Source organism: Dermacentor andersoni, chromosome 3, assembly GCF_023375885.2.
Source record: "Dermacentor andersoni chromosome 3, qqDerAnde1_hic_scaffold, whole genome shotgun sequence".
Classification (NCBI taxonomy): domain Eukaryota; kingdom Metazoa; phylum Arthropoda; class Arachnida; order Ixodida; family Ixodidae; genus Dermacentor; species Dermacentor andersoni.
The window spans coordinates 26940279-26964651 of NC_092816.1; the positions used below are offsets into that span (position 1 = coordinate 26940279).

The following is a 24373-nucleotide window of genomic DNA, read 5'->3' on the forward strand; positions in this document are numbered from 1 at the left end:
ACTCCATTTCATTTCGGTTTCTTACCAATTATAAAAAGTGCTCGAATAGGTCACCTTGTGCGACGATACAGCTATGGCATCTTGTAACCAAATCAGCCGTTGCATTTCGTATGACAGCCTCAGGCATGTTTAAACAGACTTCCGTTATTTTGTCTTTAAGGTCTTGCGGTGTGGAAGTTGGTGTGCTGTACACCTTGTCCTTGATATGACCCCACAAAAAGTAGTCCAGAGGTGTCATATCAGGAGACCTGGCTGGCCAGTTCACGGGACCTAGTCGTCCTATCCATTTCTGCGGGAACGCTGCGTCGAGCCAGGTCCGAGCCTTGGCGCTGCTGTGCGCGGGGGCGCCATCGTGTTGAAACCACACATTTGTGGCCCTGGCGAGCGGTAGATCCGAAAGGAAGTCGTCAACGGGTCCTCTGAGGATATCATTGGTGTAGCGATCTGCTGTCAGCGTCTGGTCGAAAAACACAGGCCCGATCAAACTACCGTCGAAAAGTCCACACCAAACACTAAATGACCACTGGTACTGGTGCTGCGTCTGTAAAACCCAGTAGGGATTTGAATCGCTCCAGTAATGAGCATTGTGCAGGTTCACCTGTGAATTGCGCGAAAAACTAGCTTCGTCACTCCATATCACTTTGTTCAAAAAATCCGGGTCGTCCTGCATCTTTATCAGAATCCAATTAGCAAAATCGGTCCTGTTTTGGAAGTCCCGTGGCAACAGATTTTGATGAAGCTGTACGTGGTACGGATGCAGGCGGTGTTTGCGCAGTATTCGCCAAACTGATGACCTGGAGACTCCGGTATCCTCGCTCACGCTGCGCACGCTTGCTTGGGGTTCCAGAGCGAACAGCGATAAAATATGCGTCTCGAAGTCCTCGTCAAAAACAGGTGCTCTGTGTCGTGTGGACGTAAAACTGCCCATCCGTCGCAGCGTCTCGAAGGCACGCAGGATCGTTACTGAACTTGGCCGCCTGCCTGGGTGCCATTGTTGCATAAGGTCTGCAGCGCGCCTTCTGTTCCCATGACATGCACCTAGAGCCAGAACCATGTCTGCTTTCTCTTCATTTGTAAACGGCATGTCTGCAGTGCTAGTAATCACTACACCAAAGATTCAGTCTCGCATGAGAGTGGCATAAGAAGAGCACACGACAAACTGTGCTTCACCGCTGCTTCCAGCTTTCAAAATCCTCATTAGGAAACTGCAACACACAGCCGCCAACACCTCGCGGCGAAACATTATTCCCTGTATTTCTCTTTTGCTTCTGAGTGACAAAGCAGACTCGCCATCTCAGTATCTTATCAGATTGGGACTAAGTCGTCGTCGCCGGGTGCCAACTAGCTGACGCGGACGAAAAACCCCCGCCAAGATATCGGCCTGCCGCTGCAACGGGGCCGTCGAATAAAGGCCGGAGCTGATTTCGTTCACTGAAAGCACGGTTGAGAGCAGCACGATCGCGACGCGCAAATGTGCTCGTCACGTGATTTTTTTTGTATTTCGCGGGCTTTCTTTCGAGCTCGGAAAAAGAGGTACACGTAAGGTTTTCTTTATGGCGAATAATGGAATGCGGGTTTCTGAAAGTGCTCTCCAACTTTGCGAATCACATTTAGTGTCTAAAGTCAATATTAAAAAATTTAAAAAAATTATCTTAATTACTAGTTAAGTAATTGCGATACAAAAAATTTCCCGTGGTGCGCCAAATGCCTATCACCAATATGCAGTTAGTTTCACTCTCCTGACTCCAATATTTCATTTTTAAACCCTTGGTTCAAGTTAGCTGGGACACCCGGTATGTAACTCACTGAATCTACTTTATAATTGGCAAAACTCGCAATGCTTGATTATTCTTTTGTATTCTGACACATGAAGGTTTAATGTAAGAATTCACGAAGTCATTCAAATCTATGAGGATGACGCTTAGGCAAATGAACAGCTCCAGCGCACACGGGAACTAGTACAAGGTTTCCCTTTAAGTGTTGTAGGTATGAAACGCTGTGCCCGACTTGGGCTGTGGTCCAGATTCAGGCCAGCCAACTGTTTCTGGTTTCTTGCTCAGGGCAAGCCTGGAGTAACGTGTCGGATAGGCATGGTACATGCAAAGCCAGAGTTCATATGGATAGTAATGTGTTGATTGTTCACGCGTCACTGCAAATGCTTACTAGAACCAGCACTGTGTGGGAACACAGAAAGTATTGTACTGTGCATGGTGTTGCTTTAGATGGTGCTGGCATAGCTTCTCACTTTACATGAAATATTCAGTTTTTTGTAGGTGTTCATTGTTTGAAAGCCAGCAAAGGGTTACACTGTTTGAAATGTTGAAGGCCACAATTTACACAAAAGGGGCCGAATGAAATGCAGTTGTTCGAACACATGCCCACTCACTTGTTGACATGTCACTATGGCTTTCACTCAATACTGTGCGGTATTGCCATTTTTCTTAATTGTCTCCGAGCAGGAAACACTCATTGCTTTTTTTTCCATATAAATATAGATTGATGAAGTCGTGCAGCTTCATCAGTAGTTATGTTTCTGTACTCTGTGCAACAGCTTCATTGAAGGGTGCACTGAATTGGAAGAGAGGCAAGCACATCGCCTCCAGTTTTATAGCGTCAGAAACGCATGCGCTAAGTGGCACGTTCACATCACCAACTTTTGTTGCCCTTTCAATCAGTTTGGTATTGCAGAGAAGGTGACACCTCCTGCAGTGTGTCCCAGGTGCTGTGTCTCAGTCTTTGAACATGCACCGACTAGTCCAAATTACCTACTTGTGAAAGTGCTCCTGACCAGGCCACATTTGAAAATTTTGGTTATATGCTCAAGGGGTCGTTCAGGGTGCAATCTACCGCAATAATTTCGAAAAATGTTTCACTAGTAGTCGAGGTAGCAGTATACTAAATTAAATGCCATCAAGCAGTGATGCAAATAAGTAAGCTACCTTCCTTGCGCAAATGCTCTCTCCACTTGCCTCGAACGGTGTCTGCAAGTGATGTTTCTCTCCTGACCTCCTCCTCCCACATTGGAGCCAAAGGCCCACCTCCTTTTTCATCACGACTCCTGCGGCTCTGGCATTCTTTCTATCCTGTCCCTTCTTTTATTGCTGTGCGGTGCATTTCTAGGGGTGATGCTGCATTCTCTGCATTTCACAAAAATCCCAGAGATGTTCTTGCTACTGCTGGCTGTTGGTGCTTTGCAGGCACCATTGTGTGTTACATAACTCGCTGCCTCAGTGGCTCCTTCAAGGAAAAGAGCATATGGGCTTTTGTATGATTTTTCAACTGTTTTTCCAGCGCACACCATTGTAATACTTTGCAGACACGACCGTCACTGTGTGATCTATGCATTGCAATTGTATCGGTGCTCAAATCTGGTGAGCGGCACTACGTGTGACCAATATTTACTGTTCTACATTAGTATTTTTACATTGAGCGCTCATCGGAATGCAGCTGCTGCGGTTTAGAATTCAATCGGTGACTGCGTTCAGCACCAGAATGTCATAGCCAACAAGCCATGCACGAGGACAAACGAGAATTATTCGAATGTAGGTCGAGTCCTACTTTTAAGAGGCAACATGAAAATTTCAAGAAGACATACTTTTATTTTAGTGCATATTAATAAGTGAAGTTCGCAGCTCAGCGTCAAAAATAGGAGGGGAAGTGAATCTAGGAAGTGAATCTAGAAACTATGCGAAAACATATTGAAGTTACCAAGGGCCACGAAAATATGCTTGTTGAAATTTATGGCATGTCTGCCTAGCTGCGCTTTTATCACTAAAAAAAAAGAAGAAAAAAAACTTTCTTTGATCCCGCTATCCCATTTGTATGTAACCTATCGGTCACAATCATAGATAGACTGCAAGACCACTGTACAATTAACAAGAAAGTGTTGGCTAGTTGGTTATGCATTTTCAGGTAGAAATAGCATTAGACAAGGATGTAGTGAAGGAACATAAGAGGACGATACACTGAGCTTGTGTATCCTCTTTTTATGTGCCTTTACTAAGAGCTTTACTCGTCTTTAGCGATGCTTCTGCTTGACTTTGAGCAAAGTTTGCAGAAGAAAAGGTTGACCTAATTTCAAAAAACTATTTTTTAGAAGCCAGCTACCACATGTAATAATCTGTCAGGGTAATGACGACACAGTGCTCAGGGAAAGTGGACAGCAAGTTGGATCATGTGTAGCATGAAATGAAAAAATAATTATTTACATGTGTGTATTAAGCTGCAAGCTTTTGACTTCTACTGTTCAGTATAAAAGTACTTTTGAAATATGTATGCATATTATATACAAGTGGACTAATAGCTACAATGCTTTACTGGCATAGCCAGCATTCTGTGAACATGGTGTTCGACAAATGCCAATGCTATTCTTATGTGGATACTTTTGACATTGGTGAAGGTCTGAGACTGCTTCATATGCTTGCCTGCTCTTGTAAAAGGAAGGCAGCAATTATTTTGATATCTTCTTTCAACCTTTATATTGTCTTTATTTACATAGCTTTGGTAAAGGTTGCATGTGCCAATAAAAACATTAGTAAAACTTCTGCTGATTACCTCCTTTGTTGTCATTGAACATTAATTGAAACAGCTCACACACAGAAAAAAATAATAAAGCATCAAAGGTAGCAGTATTTCTTGTTTTTTTTCTAAGCCATAAGTTCTAAAAGTCTGGCTGAAACTAATGGAGACTAACCTTCAATAGATGATGACAATATCCTATGTCATTTGTGGACAAATTCTGCACAAGCTACATGCAGTTTACAGACATCATAAAAAGTTGGGTCCTTCAGAATCGTTAGCCATTTACATTACAGTCGGCATCAAAAGTCTGCAGGATGCATGTTCTGCAAGAACGCATGATTTCCAGCCAGTCTTTTTTGCTTTTAGCTGTAGAACAGTGCAGCACTATGTTGTTGGCATACACTAGTACAGGTAGCAAACGCCAATTCTGGGTCGTGAGACCAGGCTCGTAAAACATTCAGCATTTCTCAGATACCGTGCCTTGTGAACTTTTAATGCCAACTGTACATAACCAAAAGAAGTTGCTTTTTAAGTAAATTCAGGAATGCAAGGCAGTGCTGAAGTGATGACTGCATACTATTGCCATCAACAGTTGAGATACTACATTAACTAGAAGAAAAAAAAAAAAGGACACTACAGATACCATGCACCGTGGTAATTTGTGTAAGCGGAGCTTTTGTCAGCCAGCAAGACAAAATGGCGAATTTCGATAAGAGGCACACAGAAGACTTCGGCAACAAATGCGTCCCACAAGTGTTGGCCAAGGCGGCGAAAAAAAATGTGACTACTGTACATAACCAAAAGAAGTTGCTTTTTAAATAAACTCGAGAATGCAAGGCAGTTCAAGCATTGGGCAGTGCTGAAATGATGACTGCATACCATTGCTATCAATAGTTGACGTACTACATTTCCTAGACAAAAAAAAAAAGGAAACTGCAGATACCATGCACCATATGAATTGCTGTTAGCGAAGCTTTTGTAAGCTAGCACGACGAAATGATGAATCTCGATAAGAGGCATGCAGAAGACTTTGGCAACAAACGCGTCCCCCGAGTGCTGGCCAAAGCGGTGAAAAAAATGTGACCTGGCACCAGCACCGACCATAGCTTCTGAACATTTCAGACACCACAAAACCCTTGTGCAAGAGTGTGTGGGGTCTTATGGAAACTGTCGCATGTTACAAGAGGTGGCGCAACTGCCAATCATCTCAACAAGCTGCTTGGGGTTGGCACGAGGCAAGTATGCATGCAGCAGTTGTAGGAATGCTGCTCCAATCTGTCGCATTCCGTTAAACCGACAATATCCATGCTGCAAATGAGAGAAACTGCTCCAAAGCTGCTCCAGGACGCGCCACGCAGTATCAAAAGCTACTGCGAAGAGGAGTTGTGATCAAAGCCATGTGACAGTCACCACCTCCCTATGCAGAGTGCTGTCGCATCTCCTCTAACATTCATAAAGCTAAATGAGCTAAAAGGTTACTGGGCTAATCCAATCCAGTGTACACTTCCGCATGCACCATCAGAAAGCTGTACGAGCCATGTTTATGGGCTGTGCGTAGATGAAGTTCTGTCTGGACCAGTAGTGCTCACTCAACCCCGTTCCGTTGTTGGTATGTCCCACATACGTACTTCGTGTCGGCGACGTGGCCGTGGTGATAGAGGTGTTTCTCAACCGACGACACACTTCACACGTTCTGCACGGTGGCTGTGTTATGGCACTCAGCAAACTGACACTTGCCCCCACGCGTGTTATTAGCAACTTTGCTGTGTTGTGCTATCCGTGTGTACTCTTAACGCAGCACATTTGTAGCTGAGTCATTTTATTAGCTAGACAACTTAAGGACTAAAATGAAATTTCCCAAACGGCCATCCTGCATGCCACACGACTGTATTGCCGCGAGTTATTTGTGCTTTTGTGTGGCTTGCTTTACTGCTGTAACTGTGCGGTATTTTGTTTAGATCATGCACGTTGACTCAGTGCTGCTGCATGGCACTTGCAATTTGTTTGCAAGTGGGCGCATATGCAAATTATTTTTCTTGAGAATATTTGCAATGATGAACGCTGGTACTCTGAAACCATTTTTGACACGCATGAATAGTGTCTGACCGATAACCATTCAGAATCGTCATTGTTGACTGCTACGAAATCTGCTACAAAATGCTCTTGGCCATTCCCACCACTGATGCAGCTGTGGCCGAACTGCTGGAGCATCGGGCTGTTGTGCTGAGAGACTGATGTTCAATCCCGCCAACTAACATGCAATTCTTTTATTTTTTGTGAGTACACTATGCAGCAAAACACCTGTTACAGACATCTGAGTCCAAGAGGGTTTGCTAAGAAAGCTTTGCTTTAGAATTGCCTGGTAGATAAGGCATGCTGCTTGCATCTAACCTGATCTCACTCAAACACCATCTTGTACCTCATAATTTGAACCCGCACAGCATGCCACAGGCAAGCCCAAGTTTGACATTAACCACTCGTTTGCATCACATATATGCAGTAGAAACGCGTTGATACGTTCCCCTAAGTATGTTTTCCCGGCGCCAACATTTGCAATCGGGAACACACAAAATGACCCAATAGAGTTACATTCATTTTATACCGGTTCATACGTTCCCGGAAAAAAATTTTTCCGGCAACATTTAGTATGTCGCTAAACTGCGATCGCATGATACGTTTTCGGGCTGCTAGATTCTGTGTAAACAAGAAAATATGCAAGGCACGCACAATCGAGAACAGTATGTGGTTTCCCAGCGCGACACCTTCACCGCAGCACTTGCTCGCCCATCCTACGTGGAAATGCCAGCTCGCACTCAGTTTCTCATTTCAGTACTAGCAAATCTCCGGGCTCATCGCACGCAGCATTCACAGCTATCACTGCCAACTTTATTGCGCTATGCATCTTCGCCTATCTGTTTCACAGCACGTGGTGCCATTGGCTGTGTAGTGCACGCTTATAATAGGCGATAACCGAAACTCGCCGTTGTTCCCTGCTGCAGACTGCGATCGTATACGTTTTTCTGCTGCTAGATCCTATGTGAACAAGAAAAGGCGCGAGGCGCGTGCGATCGAGAACATTACATTATAGCTGCCCATCTCACACGAAAACGACGGCGTGCACAATTTCTTATTTCGGTGCCAGCAAATTGCCCGGGTCATCGCATTCCACATACACAGCTATCGCCGCCAAACCTACTGCGATAAGCATCTTCACTTATCTGTCTTACAGCGCACGATGCGTAGCGCCATTGGTATAGCATACTGCATGCTTTTAGTAGGCGATAATCCAAATGTGCCGCCGTTTCCTTCTGCAGGCGGCGCTATGCGGGCATCGCGTTTCGCTTCGGTGGCATCCAGTGTCACCCACCAGCTCGATTTCATCTAAGTTTTCCATCACCCTCTTAAAACACCATGCAACAGGGAAACAACAAAACGCATCTCGGGCAGCTGGAGCACCACTAGCTCGACGTGCATTGGCGTCTCGTGCCGCGACGCTTCGCATTACGTAATATGTCAACAATAATCGAGTCTGTCAATTTTTTTTTTTTTTCACCTTGGATCGTATGCTTTCCCGGTTAGTACGTTTTTCTTGCAGCATATTCCAAGATGTATGAACGAAGTTCTACTGTACTGTGCTCTTCTGGCTGCTACTTAGAAGTTCTAATTACTTCAGAACTACTAGTAATACACCTGGGGCTGGTAGCTAAATTTCACTGTAAAAACAGAGAAATGTTAACATGCAGATTGACAGCTGCCTTCATACGAACCACAGTTTTGCTCCAAAAGAGAAGATTGTGAAAATTACAAATTTATTAATTGATGCAAGATAGAAGGCCGCAAGGTTCTAAACTTTTTTTGTTTTGATGTGACAGTTTAGTGATAGCGAGGTCAACACATGCTTGATAAGTTGCTCATTACCTTAATGTATACATTATAATACAACCAATTTGTGGGGGACTCTATTGATATGCTTTCAACGGTATAAAATAGAACACAAATTCAAAGAAACACTTGGGGGTAGCATTATATCACGCTAGATGAGTAGGTCACTTTCATTTTGAACTTTTTCCCTGTTTGTCTGACAATGAAACATGATCGAACTTCATGCCCTTGATGTTTTCAATGAAACTGTGCAAAATGTGTAAACGGTTTCTCCCAGCAATATGCAAGCTTATACGAAAGTCAGAATGCCAATGTAACAGCAGTGCAGCGAATAACCAAGCAGCGCAGATTATATCGCATGAAGGATAGAAGATATCAAATGTGGTGTCTGCCGCAATGCCGCTTGCAAGTGACAGGATAATATGTGCTCGACATTTTTTAGTTTGGCTGAATGACCAGCACCACCATTAAAGAGGCCCTGCAATACTTAATGAACATCGTAAACATGCCTGCTTAAGTTTCCAACACTGTCATGAAATCTGCACCTATTATTGCTCCCGTACCGCACCAGAAAGCATACAGGTCAGTCCACAAGACTGCTTGCTTGCCTGCCGAGTTTACCTTACCAATATCCCCACCACTTTAGGTGAGTCTTTGTATGTAATTTTAAACAAAATGGTCATTCGCTAGATTCCTTTAGACAGTGCTGCTACCTGGTGGCAGACATCCGTCACCACAGCACCAATACTGCAATTTTTTCTGACACTCAGTGGCAAAAAAAGAGAACAATAATAAAAAATAATAAAGAAAAGGAAGGGTCGTGCAACACAATAGTGCTAAATGTTTTGTACCTTCTACACAATGGCCAGAAATAAAAAGTACAGCCTTTTGCAAGACAGTTGAGGCCAGTCAGCTGTTGTTGGCTGGCTGGCCAACAACGGCTGACTGGCCGTTGTTGGCCAGGCTCTGCACTGTGCTAAGAGAGGAAACGAAACAATCAGAGTTCAAACAATGATTCCTGCAGTCAAGCAAGGCTCAAACCTTGGTGTCTGCTACCAGCAACAGTAGTTATAAATAACCTGCCCTGTGGCATTTTCCCAATTTCAGAGGAAGGGCTAGAAAAGTTGCGGATGATGAATGCAAACATTGTGTTCCCCTTCACACTTGTACACATGCCAGGTCCGCTCAGTTCATCTCACGAGTTGTGAGCATGGAGCCTACGCTACCTCTCTTGGAAGTGCAAGGAGTGCTATCAATTCATTTCGCACAGTCTGCACTGAATGAAACAAATAGCAACATGCGGATTCCACCAAGATGCACTGCAGAAACAAATAACAAAGTACAGTTCCTCTCTAGGACTAGTCCAGCACGTGCAAGAGATTTGACTGAATCTGCAGTAAACACACTGAAGACAATCCTGCCAGACAAATTCTTATGAACTACTGTTTGCAACGTCGTTAGGTGTCCTAAAAATTGAGAACTGTTCCTTGTGGTATGCTTCCCTTTCACTGTGTGAGCCACAGCGTGTACTAGTCGTAGTAAAGGCAGAAGCAGCCATGTCATTCATCCGGGCACAATTGTGACTGTGTCATATGTACATCAGCAGTTCTCTTGAGCTTGAAAACAGTGACACTGCCACTGCCAACGTGCACTGCAAGCTCTTCTGTATCACGAACCAGCACACCTCCAGACACCCATCTTGGCAGCATCCCTGTCATACCCTGCAAAAGCAAGTGCCACGAAATGAGTCACCTTCATTACACACGAGTGTCAGCGGAAAAGTTATAATCATTAAAGGGACTGACGACCAATCTTTAAGGTGCAGTGCAAAGCTCACCCTCGGTAATGCTTACGCCTGCAGCGGTCACTTCCAAAAGAGTGTGGATATTTTGTAAGCAGAATTTTTAGATCTGAGCAGCGTCTAAAAAAAGAAAAGAGCCCCTTCTCCAGCAACGCTGAGAAGTGAGAGCGATGCCGATAGCCCCCCTCACAAATTGCAAAAGCCACCCATTGTTCTGCTTTCACAGGAGCGAGTGCAAGTGTGGTTAACCACCTACACATTGATCTTTTCAACCACATTCGAAAATTAAACGCTGGTAAAGTAAGTTAGCATTCTTGTACAGACCTTTTTTATACTTGTATCGCGTTTTTCCACACGTACATGCCCACGGCATGGCTAGCTGGCTCCTGTGATTGTTATTGTCAATAGACGAGCCAAGCCAACTCATTGAAAACGAAAGGGAAAGCAGCACCACTTTTCTACTCACTACAAATGAAGACGTATCTGCACATCCTAAGTTAGAAAAAACACACAAAAAAAGTACTGCATTTCAACACATATAAAGATATCAGGAACCGCGTATGCTAATAGAAGGTCACGTGATAGGCTTCTCATGCATCGTCATGTTCTTTTAGTGAAGAGATAAATATGTAAATCGATGTTTCGTGAGAAAAACATAGCTCATTTTAACCAATACGATAGGTAATGTTTCCGTCAGCTGGGTTATCTAGATTCATTTCCGAGCGGATTTTCGTCCCTTTAAGGGGCCCTCAAAACCAAGTCTGACATTTCACACAGAAAAATAAACACGACATCCTGAGGGGGAGGGAAGGGGGAGAACAAGCCATGCATGCAAGCAAGGGCAGCGGCTCGCTGTTTTCTTTTTTCTCTTCTAGGATTCCGTGTTTCTTTTCCTTTTGGAACAGACAGCCAGTAGCCAGATTTAACTGTTGTAACATAACCAATAATGCAGCATGTGTACAGCATAGTAAATGTTTTCTTTCTTTTTTTTCCATGGAACACACAAAAGTGAACGATGCTACAGCCGCTCATTGCTACGTCTGAATACTGTTAAAACCGTTAACATCATAAGTGGGTCCAACTGTATTTCTTTCTGGCTAATTAAAATGTTTTGATGTATGTCAATGTTGTGCTACATACAAGCAAAGGTATCTTACCTCTTTACCACTTGGACGACGTCTTCATCGTTTAGTATGTGCTCTTTGCCTACTTTCTGTGGATTGTGCTTCACCGAGGAACCCCATACCAAGGCACTGGATCAGGATAGAAACGAAAAAAGGATGCAGCAGAAGAGTAAGACAATGTCACAGTAGTAAAAATAACAAACATAAAATAAAATTATGGGGTTTTACATGGCGAAGCCTGGAGGATCAGAATGCTAAGTCTTTTACGTGCTTCCAAAACCAAATAGCAACAGGATAAGAAGGGCATACCTTCAGAATAAAATGTCAATGATGAAACTGGAAGACAAAGCAGTGCATTAATATAAGAGAAGAGACTTGGAGATATATTAGCTTTCATTTGTCCTGGTTGCAAACCGAGGAGGAGTACAGTCAAATCTCGTTACTACGAACCCCACATTAACGAATTTCTAAATTTTACAAGTATTTTAAAAATCCCTGCCAGATTGCGTATATTTTCAATGTAAAAATATTTCAGAACTACAAATTTCAATACTGCGCTTATTTCAGAATAACACACATAGTTTATTTTTCCCTTTATAACTGAAGAACATCAGTATTATGAATTTGGCTAAAAGTAACAATGCCGTAACTCTCGCGCAAAACAGAAACCGCAAGTGCAATAGCATCATCACCATGTTGAGTGCCAAATCCTTTACCACAAACTTCACCAAGAGCTTAACGACAAAGGTTTGGCGATGCTCGTGCGAGATCCAACGATGAATGCAGCTAGTGACAGTGCCAAGAAGAAACGAAAGCATTTTTCGCTGCAGGACAAATTGGATGTATTGCAGGAAATCGACGCAGGGAAAAAGCAAATTGATGTGTGCAGACAGCGTCGCATTGCCTCATCGACCGTCGTGACCATTTTGAAAGACTGAGACAAGATTGTCAAGCTTCACCAAGAAGGGCAACTCGCTCCTACGAGGAAATGGCTGCGACTGGGAAACTTTCAAAATGTGGACCAAGCTGTTCTCACGTGGTTCAAAGATGCCAGACTGCAAAATGTTCCTGTGTCTGGCTCGAAGAAAAAGTCCACGAACTTGCCGATGCACTTGAAATGACTGGGTTCGACGCCAGTGCGGGTTAGCTTTTTTGTTTCTGCCAATGGAATGGAATAACTTGGCAGGTAGTCTCGGGCGAGGAAAAGGCTGCTGACAAGAGAAGGCGCGAATTCTTGGCACAATGATCGTTTCCTAGAGGTGGCTGAATCGTACTCTGAAGACTATATGTGCAACGTGGATGAGACCGCATATTTTTATCAGCTCCTGCCAGACCGGACGATGCACATCAAAGGACAGCAGTGCAAAGGAGGGAAGAAGTCGCATCTTTGCGTGACAGTCCTGCTCTGCTGCAATGCAACAGGCATGAAGAAAATTAAACTGCTTGCCATTGGCAAGTACACGAAGCCCCGCTGCATAAAAAACGTCATGTCGTTACCGTATGACTACCGTGCCAACAAATGAGCCTGGATGACCAGAGAACTCTTTCCCGAGTGGCTCATCAAACTCGACGACCAAACGAGGAGGGATGACCGAAGAGTTCTACTGGTTGTTGACAACTGCTCTGCTCACATTGTGAATGTTTGCTAGATGCACGTTCGCTTGGAGTTTCTGCTGCCAAACAACACACCCTTGTTGCAACCCCTAGACCAGGGCATTATAAAGAGTGTGAAAGCAGGATTTCGTAAGCGCCTTGTGCAGTGGTTGATTATCAACCTCTGCCTACAGCAGCCGACTGCAATCAATATTCGTCAAGCAGCAGAAATGCTCACAGGAGCTTGGAGGAACTTGAAGGTGTCCACCACTCGCAACTGCTGGCGAAAAGCAGGGCTTGTCAAAGCGCCTGTGCAGCTTGAAGATGACCTGGAGGCGACCGACAACCACCCAGGAGACCTGTGGACCGAGGTTGCAGAACTGCTGCCCGCCGTCTCTTCCTTCGACTATGTGGAGAGAGACAGCGTAGCACTAATGGTGGCGGACCTGACAACCGAAGGGATTCTCAACTGCATTCACAACGTCTCCACTGATGACAACAGCCCAAAGGAAGACGACTGTGAGTCACCGAACACAGAAGATGAGATCGTGTCGAACATTGATGTTTTAGTGCACATGAAGAAAATCCCCACTTTGATCGCTCGGTGCAATGACATACCCGATGAGGCATTGCGCAAAGTGGATGATGTAGATGCATTTCTAATCACGCGCCAGAAGAAAATCACTGATTTATTCAAATAAACCAAAGTTATTCCAACAACAAGGAGGTGGTCTTCACCGACGCAGCCCGTTATCGAGACAGGAAGAGTTTCGTGGCGGCAGTTACTAGCCACCGAGGCAACCACCTCACGAGTGTCACCGTGAACACGGCACATGCCGAAGTGGCAGACGAAGCGGCCATAGCACTGGCCCTCACACAAACCAAAGCAACATATGTGATCTGCAATTCACAAACGGCAATTAGTAATTTTGCATATGGATACATCTCACAAGAGGCATATCACATACTCCAGCAACATCCCATACACCAGGGAGAGGCCGACTTCGATAACCAAAGGCATTTCCTATGGATCCCGGCACACACTGGACTGAGTACCCCCAACGAAGTGAAGCGGCTCACCACATTGCTCGAGGCCTCACTCACCGAGCATCATTGGAGGAAGAGCCCCCGCGGGGTACTGCAAACGTCTGGACGCGGGAGGATCGTATGACCAGGTTCCACGACATCACGACACACTATCAGTTACAAAGACGCGTATACCCATTCCCTCACGCTCGGTTAGACATGACGCAAGCAGTACACTTCGGACAATTACAAACGGATTCTTACAGAAACCCCAGACTCATGCACGCCAGGTGTCCAGACATATACACTACAAACAGATGCACATCGTGTGGCAAGGTTGCCACACTTAATCACATGTTATGGGAGTGTCAGCACCTAACAAACAAGTCAGGCAGTGCCGACCCCTCTGTCTCTTTCACTGCCAGCCTTCGCTCGCGCTGGAAGACCGCACTGCTCAGCTCGAACCTGACAGCACAACTCTGGGCCATCCCGTGAGCCGAGGAAGCCACTTCGGAAGTGAGTCCGCGATGGGTGCCCAGGCACACTAAAAAGACGCCGGACTCGAATCTTATTGATTTGAAAATAAAGTTTACGCTCTCTTTTCAAATAAAGCAGCTTTTAAGTGAGTGAAACATTTTTATCTGAGAGTATGCTTCTCTGCACACGCGTCCACTGCCAAGGTATGTCATTTTCATTTCTAGGTTTGTCCACTGGCTTATAACTGCAAGTTTTTCATTACAAAAATATTTCAAAATAACGAACGATTTTCGGCAGTCCCGCGTGATTTGTTATATCAAAATTTGGCTGTATCACTGATTATGTAACACTGGTACATGCACATCCTGCCTGGTAGAATTTGAAAATCAGTGACGGTACAAGGCTGGGCATGTTGGTAAGCCACCGATTTCTCTAGACCAGGATGAAGACAGGAGGGCTAAGGATGAAGAACCAACATTCTTGCCTTTTATCTTTTGTTTCTACGTGTTTTCGGGAGACGGAATGTGTGCATGTGTGAGCATGTATCCCATGTGCATACACTTGCGTGTACCTTTGCCTTCAATGATTTTTTGAGACAGATGCACATGCGCCTATTTGCATACGAGTGCTGCATTGAAGGAAAACCTTTGATGAAAGTCAGTACTTCATTTCTTCTGTCTTTTTTGCAATGTTCTCCAAGACAAGTGAACCAGGGCCACTACCTGCTTGCGAAAAGAGCTATCAAAGCTGCCTGCTTCATTTTTTGTTCTAGCACACAGCGATGCTGGCTCATAGAACAGCCCTGACCCACTTTATTGGCAGCCGAGTTGGATGATGACAGTGGGATTCCTAAACAAAGCAGGCTCCCAGTGATGCTGGACGGAAAACAGAACTGCGGCATTCAATATTCATGCAATAACAAGGCAACAGTAAACATGAAGGACATTCTATTTAAAACTGCTAGACAGAATTCTTGGAACTACTGTGGACACGCACCTTCTTTAAAGAGTAAAAGACGGAAACATTGTCTATAAAGCAAGAAACAAATGCTGAACAGAGAGCAGCTTCCCAAACAATGTACGCAATGTATACCATGTGAAGGAGTACATACCACCATACATGTTTAACAGCCTCATATCAATGCATTGCAGCTCTATTTTGTATCCAAGATTTAGGAGGGGCACTTTTCCCACTGTTCAAAGTGCTCTGGATAAAGCACAATACAAGAGTACGAAAAACTTTCCTTCTTTATTTGGTACTTGCGCAGCTTCACAACTGCAGACTTGGCTCGTAAGACAAGACGGCCAATCCAGAAAGCACATTACATCTCGTAAGATAAAGTTTTATGAGAGAAAGACCAGTGCTTGGTTAAAAAAAAATTACACCAGCTGCTGCACTTGCCTCAATTGGTCTGCAGTGTTCAAAGGGCACTATTTTTCGCTTTTGATGTATTCTGTGAGGACAGCTTGTAAAATTTATACGAATGTCTGACGATAAACCAGTTTGACAAAATTGACCTTGCCATATACAACGTACCATAGCTGAACAACCTACTTTGCATATATATTGAACTTCTGAAATAGAATTTAGAACATCTCTAACGAAAGTGAAGGATACTCAAAAGCTCACTCATCACAAATTAGTCATAAACAGTATAATAGCAATGCCATTACTAGCAAAATCTTTTGTCGCAACCTACAGCATAACGTGACAATTCAAGCAAAACATCAAGGCAGCAGCAAAAGTACAGCTGTCCTAGGCTTGCTTCTAGAAAGCCAGAGCGAAAGCTGAAACTTACCATTTGAACTCCTTCATAATGGTACGATGCAGCTTGTTGCAGAAATCTTCCACTGTCCTTCTCTCCTGGCTGAGAATAACTGGTGCTTCGTAGTCTGGCAGCTGGCCTTTTGGTTTTGTGTATCTGCGAGAGAGAAAACATCCCTTGTCATGCATAATCTGATGTTCCCAAGTCCCATCGCTCCTCTTTACCCAACACGCTATAGATGCGATGGACATAAGTTGAGCACATATTGTCAAGCATGTATAACCAGCACTGAAAATTCAAGAAATATAAGTGCAAAGTGTGTAAGGGGGGAAGGGGGGGGTATGCATGCCATATGCAAAGTTTGCCTTGTGTTGCAGAACGAGTGCAACACCAACAATCCTTGGAAAGGAAAAGAGAATAACTACCTCAAAGTCAACCCCTTACTTCTGTACATTATTTTTTTGCCTAGAAGTATCAGCCTAGATTCAATTAAATAAGGTGTATATGCATATACCGTAGTGGACAAAAAGAAGTCGCAATATATCAAACTTTGCATTTTTAGCCTCAGTGCTCAGAAACCTGCTCCCCCGGTCGCTAGCGTCAGAAAATAGCCTCTAGGAAGACTCACTGCATGCACTACCTGTTGTCCACGAAGCTTCCATATACCACATTGAAACCATACACACTGATCAGTATGTAACAAAATGTACACACACATGAAGGAGAAACTGTAATGGTAACTAAAGAGGTTAGCCTAGTAACGGGCTTGGCATGCTACTCAACACATAACAGATTATGAGGGATATACATGCGAGACGTACAAGCACACATACTCACACAATGGAGCACACAATGGAGGCAAGAGGCACCCCCAAATGAACAAAGAATAAAGTGGATCAATGGCAGCGGCATTAGACAAAATGCCCATCATTGTCCCCCTTGTGGCAGAAGCATGCATCCTGTAGGACAAGGGTTCCCAAGCTTTCTGGCCTTGGGGAACCCCACCTGCCTTCTCAGAGTGCTGCTATGGGGTACATTGCAGTTGAGGGCAGCAGAGGGTTAGGCGGAGTGATTAGATTACTAGAAATATGCAGGCACAGAGCGAGTTTGGTATGGGCAGGAGCAAGTAGCTTCGAAAACGCCTTTCTCCTGCGGTGGAGTTGTAATGGTTATGCTAATACTAGGGGCAATGGTGGTGGTGGTGCCGCTGATGATGAAAGATGACCTGAGGCACACATCGCAAGCCTGTCTAAATGAAGGGATCTAAGCCAAACTTTGGCAACAGTAGTATAATGCTTTGCGATTCACATTACTGACTCACATGCGTATAAGCTTCAGGTAGGACCAGGCCTTTTCCAGAAGGTCATCGAAATTCCATTTATGGTGAGCAGAGATGGGAACACAATGTGGGATCTTGTAGATAATGTCCAGTTCCTGCAAAAAAAAAAGAAAGAAAATGAAATGCGATAAAGCCACCAAGAAAGGGGGCAAAATACTATTTTGCACAAGTGGGAGCTTTTCACACAAGTATAAATGCAAGCTCTTTATCAGAATTGTCACAATGACAACAATAAACATTACGCATAATCCAAACGAACACTATTAGGCTTATCTGGTTCAAACAAGCATCAGCCATGGCCATCTGAGTTTGGCTGAAATTACCATGGCGTGTCAAGTCACAAGATATTTTGTGTGTGCGCACTGGTGCGTACGTGTTTGTGTGAAATAACCAGGTTGACAAAGTGTTTGTTCACCTTTACACTTGTTTATTTGTTAACTCTGGAGCATAGTCCTCAATATGAACCATGCTCCAAAGATAACAAAACATTTATGTTTTTTTAAATCTCAACACTTCAAAACAAAGTGAATCTGCCTTCCTAAAAAGAGAGAAATACCACTTACTTCGATAGAAATCTGGTCAATCTTGTTAAGCACATAGATACAGGGGATGTAGATGCGATTCCCTTCAATCACGTCAATCAGGTCATCTGAAGTAGCGTCACATCGTAGCGTGATGTCAGCATTGTGGATCTTGTATTCAGACAAAATAGTCTTCACGGTGTCCATGTCCAGCTCCGACTGGGGCACCTGTTTTTATAGCCATTCCAGAAATAAGAAAAAGATAATTAATTGATTGATTGATTGTGTTTATCATCCCAAAAGAGCACTGGGGATAGAAGAATAGTCATAATGAAGGACTCAAGAATAACTCCAACTGCATTGGATTTTTCTAACTTGCACCTAAATCTAAGTACACAAATGCTTTTGCATATTTCCCTATTCGGAATCTGGCTGCAGCAGCCAGGAATCGAACCCGTGACCTTGCTCTCAGCAGCAGAATGCCACAGTCAACTCAAAAAGTATAGCATGCATGTCTTCGCAATGTTTGCACACATTATACACCTGTGGATAATGAAAAATCCAAAAGCTGTGTTTATTTAACGTGATAGTAGTGGTGACAGTACCATCATCTGCAGGTTGATGCCACCTTTGTCCTTTTTTCGGAGCGAAATCGCCGGAGGCTCCTTGTTGAGCCGGATGCCGAATCCTTCCACCTCTCGCTCCAAGATGCGCTTGTGCTGGAGGGGCTTCAGCACATCCAGCACAATGAAAATGAGACTGCAGGTACGGGCCACTGCACAAGCATTTTCAAGCACTATGCTACAAGACAGCACATGAACTAGCACCGTTTCATACTTAATAGGCAACTCCAGGAAAGATGCACAAGCAGTGTGGCCAAAAATCTCACACCACATGTTTCTCAATGTGGAAGGCATCACAGCCCATTTCTGGGCAGCTATGGTTTCTACAGGATAACTACTTCACACACTACAACTACAACTTGGAGACCCAGGAGTGTGCCAAAGCATGTAATGTTATTTGTGCACCTTTGTGCCTCCAATAAGTGACACACATGTTTTGTATGCAAATACCAGTGGTGGGCTACGGCCACTGGTTACAGAAGCATGTCACTGTGCTTGTTCATAGGAAAATGCAGTGGAATCTCGATAAACGGAAATCGCTTAAATGGAACTGACTCTTAAATGGAACACCATCCTCATGGTTGGTTGGCGTTGTATTCATGCGTTTGTATTCAGCTTTGTTTCTCAGTAAACGGAACTCCTGATAAATGGAACCAATTTCCCTGGCCCCTTGAGGTTCCGTTTAAAGAGAGTCCACTGCAGATACACATCTCCAACAACTTCCAAGTAATTGTTACTTCACACTTTACAGCATCAAAATGAGGCAGTTTTACATAAACTTATGTGATGCACACCTATAATATCTATTTTTCATATGTAGATTGCTATTTTTGGGTTGTGAATTCAGGACTGTCCAGTCAACACAAGAGATGCGAAGAGGAGAACAGAAGTGAGTAAAGGGAATAGGTATTTATACTTGTCCTGATGGCACATTTTTGCAAGATATCATCATGCTGAATTAAGGCGTGAGCACAAGAAGGCAAACTAAATGACACATTTCCTTGTCCACATTTGCCAATGTGTGTGGCAATGCTATGTGTTATGCCTTGTTATGGAAGGTCACAGACCGCAATTTCAATTATGTATGAGGGCAAGGTACGCCTTTTGTTTCTTCCTATTTGCCTTTTGTTTTGACGTGTAAATAAATGAACATTTTTAAAATGAGTGTCAGAAACATATAAATGTTCGCTTACATTGTTGTACCAAGGTTTGTTTTTCTTTAAGTGAAGAAAGTAAAAAACCCATAGTACTTTTGTATTTCCTGTGCGTGTACACTAAAATGTGCAGTCACAAACAAATAACAGACAAACAAGAAATTACAAAGTTGAACACCTTTTTGCAAGTAATAACTCCCGAAAGCACACCGCTCTCAACACTACTTATCCAGTCACCAAAGACAGTATAGGCCTCACACTAAGCTTACAAGCCAAAATCATGCTGATATTGCATGCAATTCTGGCAAGCTAAAAATGGAGAATGTGGTCTTGTTAGCCCTATGTTATTAAGAGCCCGTGGCTGTACTGCACACAGAAGTAAAGGGACATATCTAAAAAAACACAAACAAATAAATCGCAAATCTTTTCAGCCTTAGCTTTTCAACATGAGCAAGCTCAACCTAGACAGATAATACCATGCTTGAAAGCCAAGGCTATTCTTTAACAAATGCAGACAAATCGGAAGGTAAGTTATACAAGAGCTGGCTATCCCAACCACCAACACTTCTGCATGACCAGGGAAAAGAAAGCAGAGTGACACTGACCAGCGATGACCTGTCGACCTCGCCCCTTTCCATCCTTGGCTCCTTCTATGATTCCCGGCAGGTCAAGCAGCTGAATCTTGGCCCCCTTATACTTGATGACACCTGGCACGGTGGTCAGCGTGGTGAACTCGTAGGCAGCCACCTCGGAGAAAACACCCGCCAGCGTGTTCATGAGCGTAGACTTGCCCACGGATGGGAACCCTGGGTGTGGTGTCGATGGTTGCTAGCCTTGTAGTCAATGGCCGTCCTCACCAATTTTGAGAATTGAAACGACAATGCAATCCCCTCAGACGTCTTGTGGAGCCAGGTATGAAAGGAAATGCCTAATTTGCATTTACATCTACCACCTCCCCTTGTTTTTGAAGCAAGCTCAAAAGAGCACAAGGAAGCAGATTCTTCCACAGAAGCGCTAGTTAGCAAGTGTTGAGTGAAAAGCAGCAAGGGTTATAGGTGTGACAGCACATACAACTTGTATACCAGCAGCCATATCCAACAAGGTTCTGACAGGTTGCATCAATTTGAGCAGCTATCTTTCAGAGATGTTTTAGCCTCCCTTACCCCTTCTAATAATAAAGCTGACACTCACTCACTCACTCACTCAGACATGTTGCATGTTATATGAGACACCAGGTCACGTCAGGCATCTCCAGCATTAGTGAAAGAAATCCATCATATTTCTTAGCAGCAATCATTGCTAAAGCACTAACAAGCTATTTCCTGTTCATACTAGGTACACCCTATACTGTATGACCATAATCAGTCACGAACACAGACTTTGTCCACCACATAATTTCGGCACCTTTCACTGCAACTGTTTCGTTATCACCCTAACTTAACAATGCCAGCTACAGTGAAGGAGAAAGCTTTAGGAGGGGTTAGTTGGACAGACATTACTTGGTTTACTGGGTGGACTGTGAGGGAGAAAAAAAAAATATTCTGAACCACAAGAGATCAGCCCTTGTTTCATCACAGCTCTGTCAGTGTAGAATGTCAAAATGCTTGTGCTTCTACGTTAAAGCAACAAAACACCCAATAATGCAGGACATGCACAACTTTTGCAGGCAGCGTTGTGTTGCATGTTCCTGCCTGTTTTGCTTTCGCTACTCGCTAGGCCTGCGCATTCTGGCAACTGCGGTCACTACGGGAAGCTTCAGCTCAAAGCACCTGTGTTAAACGTGTAAAAGCAGCCTGGACACTAAAACACCAAGTCCTTAACATGGCCACCATTAGATCTGGAAAGAACATCAAGTGTCTATAGCTGCCCTAGAAAGGAATGTCAAACATTATATTTCTTATTTTTTTTTCTTCAAGACATTAGCTTAATCAAAAAGCTTCAAGATATATACAATTGGCATTGTCTTTTTTTTCTTTTTTTTCACTGGCTTGCCTTTTCATACTATGATCATGTTTTTCTCCTCCATATCCTTTGTGCTAGTTTGCTTTTTGCCTAGATATCTTTCTTTTGTGCTCATGGTTGTCCTTTGGCATCCTGTTCCGTGCAGTGTACATCTGCAAGAATGGATGAAGAACTATCCCAATCTGCCACTCTTCTAAGCAGTTGCAAATCGAGCTTTAACCATCAGTAAAGTGTTACCTTCTCACCAACAACTTCCGTAAAGCATAGTAGTTAACAAGAATAAGATGTACTCTTGTATATGAGGTGTCAAGGGACAAGCTACAGGACTGGCTACAGAAACGTGCAATATACTTACCTACAAACCCTATCCTAGCATCACCAGTCTTGGCAACGTCGAAACCTTCACCAGGTCCACCGCCTCCACCCTTGGGCGTTATCAGCTCGCGCCGAAGCTTGGCTAGTCGAGCTTTAAGAAGACCTAAATGACCCATAGTTGCCTTGTTTCGTTGCGTCCGGGCCATCTGCGGGGAGAGGCAAAACATAGTTCAGAGTGTTATTCTATATTTGGCACCCAATTAGACAATCTGGTTCACATGAAAGCTGGTATACGAATATCAAGCGCAAACGGATATAGCAAATTAGGTCACAAAAGTGCAAAAATCTACAGCTCCTATTTCGGCTAACAGGAAACTTAACAATCAATGGTACCAACATTAGTTTTTGAACCACTATAGGGAATGACAAATAAATCAATAAGCAGAGTTAACTGGATTTATTTCATTTTGGTTCAGTTACCACAATGTAACTGGAATATGGGCTACCTCTTTAACTACCAACTGTGCATCTTCAATGATGCTGGTTCAATAAGGAAGTAATGAAACGGACACGTAGTCATTTTAGATTAATGAAACAAACACTAATGTACCCTGTGCTCTCACCAAGTGTAGCCTGGGTTTGGTTCTAAGCATATACAGCATCACTGAAGCATATCTCTAGGGAATGCTGAGCTGTATACTATCTTCAAACGTCTCTAACAGGTGCAAGTCTGACCATTCTGCACCTGCCATTAATGTTTCTCTATCCAGCCTTTACAGTCAACTTGGATGAAAGCCCTGGTGGATTTAAAGAGGGGCTCAGTCACCCCCACCCCCATTCTCATGTTTTTACGAGGGCCTCCCTTGAGGCTACTATGAAAGAAATGCCCCATCACATCAATAAATTGAACAGACTGCAAGTTGCAAAATCATGAGATATACTGCAAGTATGAAAGGCCACATAGAAATGGCTGACCCGCTTTGGCTGTGCAAGCGATATTTTGCAATGTGCCATAACACCATGGAGCTTAGGAGCAGGTGCATGATGATGAAAACGTGGCTATTCAAAACTACAGTATAGTTTGCTGGAAAAGAAAATAACTTTCCCTTCTGCTCACTCCTTAATGGTCAGCTCTAAAGTCACTGATGATGCGAACTTTCGTTTCTAGTGATAATTCGATTATGCAAATGTTGAAGCAAGGATGATCAGTGCAGTCTTGCGGTATTGCCATTACGAGCAAGACGGGTTCCAAGCTGCAAGTTAGTTTCTTTATACTCCAAAGCTGAAGTACATTGACATTAGTTAATTCTTGCCAGTATAGGCACTACATGCGTACACATGCTTATGCGCCTTGTCAAGGGCGCCACGCAAAAGCGATGGCTGTTTTAGTGTGATTACATTAGTGTGTTTACAATTAAGTAACAAAAACAAATTAACCCGACACGTAGCACGCATAGGCCCGGCGTTTTAAGGTCACGTTACTTAGCGACAACCACGACAAAATATGTCTTAATACATTGGCTTAAGTGATGTGTGCCCAAAAATTGAAATAACGCAACGCCGCGCCAAAATTGTTCGGTGGTGCGGTTAACGCCAGAGCGCAGCTTAAACACACATCAAGCTCTAAAATCTACACTGCTCATGAAACTTATATTGCACATCGGGGGATGTTGATGTTTTCAGTATATTTTCGCTACATTGCGGAACCTTGAAGTGACGGCCAAAACAAGGGGGCGAAATGCTGGAGTTGCCATGCACGTCAACATCGAAGCACACACGTGTTCGAAAGCAAAAGCTTCTATCATTACTCGCAGCAAGTATGGTAGGTTCAATTACGAGAAATACACTCAGGCATCTTTATTACAAGAACGAAGCATCTGACAGATATTAAAAAACCGGTCATTGTGAGAACTTCGCGGGTGTTCCCGTATGCCGCAAGTTTCCTCTTGATAGCCGACGTCGGGAGCAAAAAGCAGCTTACCTCGGCCTCGATGGCCGCTATTTTTTCGAGTACCGTACTCATCCTGGCGAGCTAGTTTGGTTACACGTATTATAAAGTCCGGGATTCACGGAGCGCACTTCACGTGGGACCCACGCATGGCACCTCAAAATGGGAGAGAAGGGACCGGTCAGCCGCTAGGAAAACCCGATTTCAGAAATGCGCGATAGGGCAGAAAACGCGATGCAGCAAAAAAGAATGTCATGCTTAGTGGTGCCTGCTCTCAAATGTGTTTCGCATTTACTAAGAAATCTTTACACCAATTTATCTT

At 43.8% G+C, this 24373-nt stretch overlaps 1 protein-coding gene across 2 annotated transcripts in view; it reads right to left on the bottom strand.

The window, feature by feature from the left end:
* Nucleotides 1-3579: 3579 nt before the first annotated feature.
* Nucleotides 3580-24373, bottom strand: part of 128up (GTP-binding protein 128up) — a 47164-nt gene continuing 26370 nt past the window's right edge. Inside the window, exons 1-9 of one of the 2 annotated variants that reach the window (XM_050168355.3) lie at nt 24085-24235; nt 22144-22309; nt 20432-20632; nt 18655-18824; nt 18092-18277; nt 17511-17623; nt 16223-16345; nt 11362-11457; nt 3580-10124 (exon numbers count right to left, since the gene is read on the bottom strand). In XM_050168355.3, the coding sequence (XP_050024312.1) occupies nt 10118-10124; nt 11362-11457; nt 16223-16345; nt 17511-17623; nt 18092-18277; nt 18655-18824; nt 20432-20632; nt 22144-22309; nt 24085-24126 (1104 nt within the window). In that variant the 5' untranslated portion in view covers nt 24127-24235 and the 3' untranslated portion in view covers nt 3580-10117. Of the gene's footprint in view, nt 10125-11361; nt 11458-16222; nt 16346-17510; nt 17624-18091; nt 18278-18654; nt 18825-20431; nt 20633-22143; nt 22310-24084; nt 24236-24373 lie in introns of those variants that run through there. The other variant, XM_055065326.2, reaches the window with a different exon arrangement.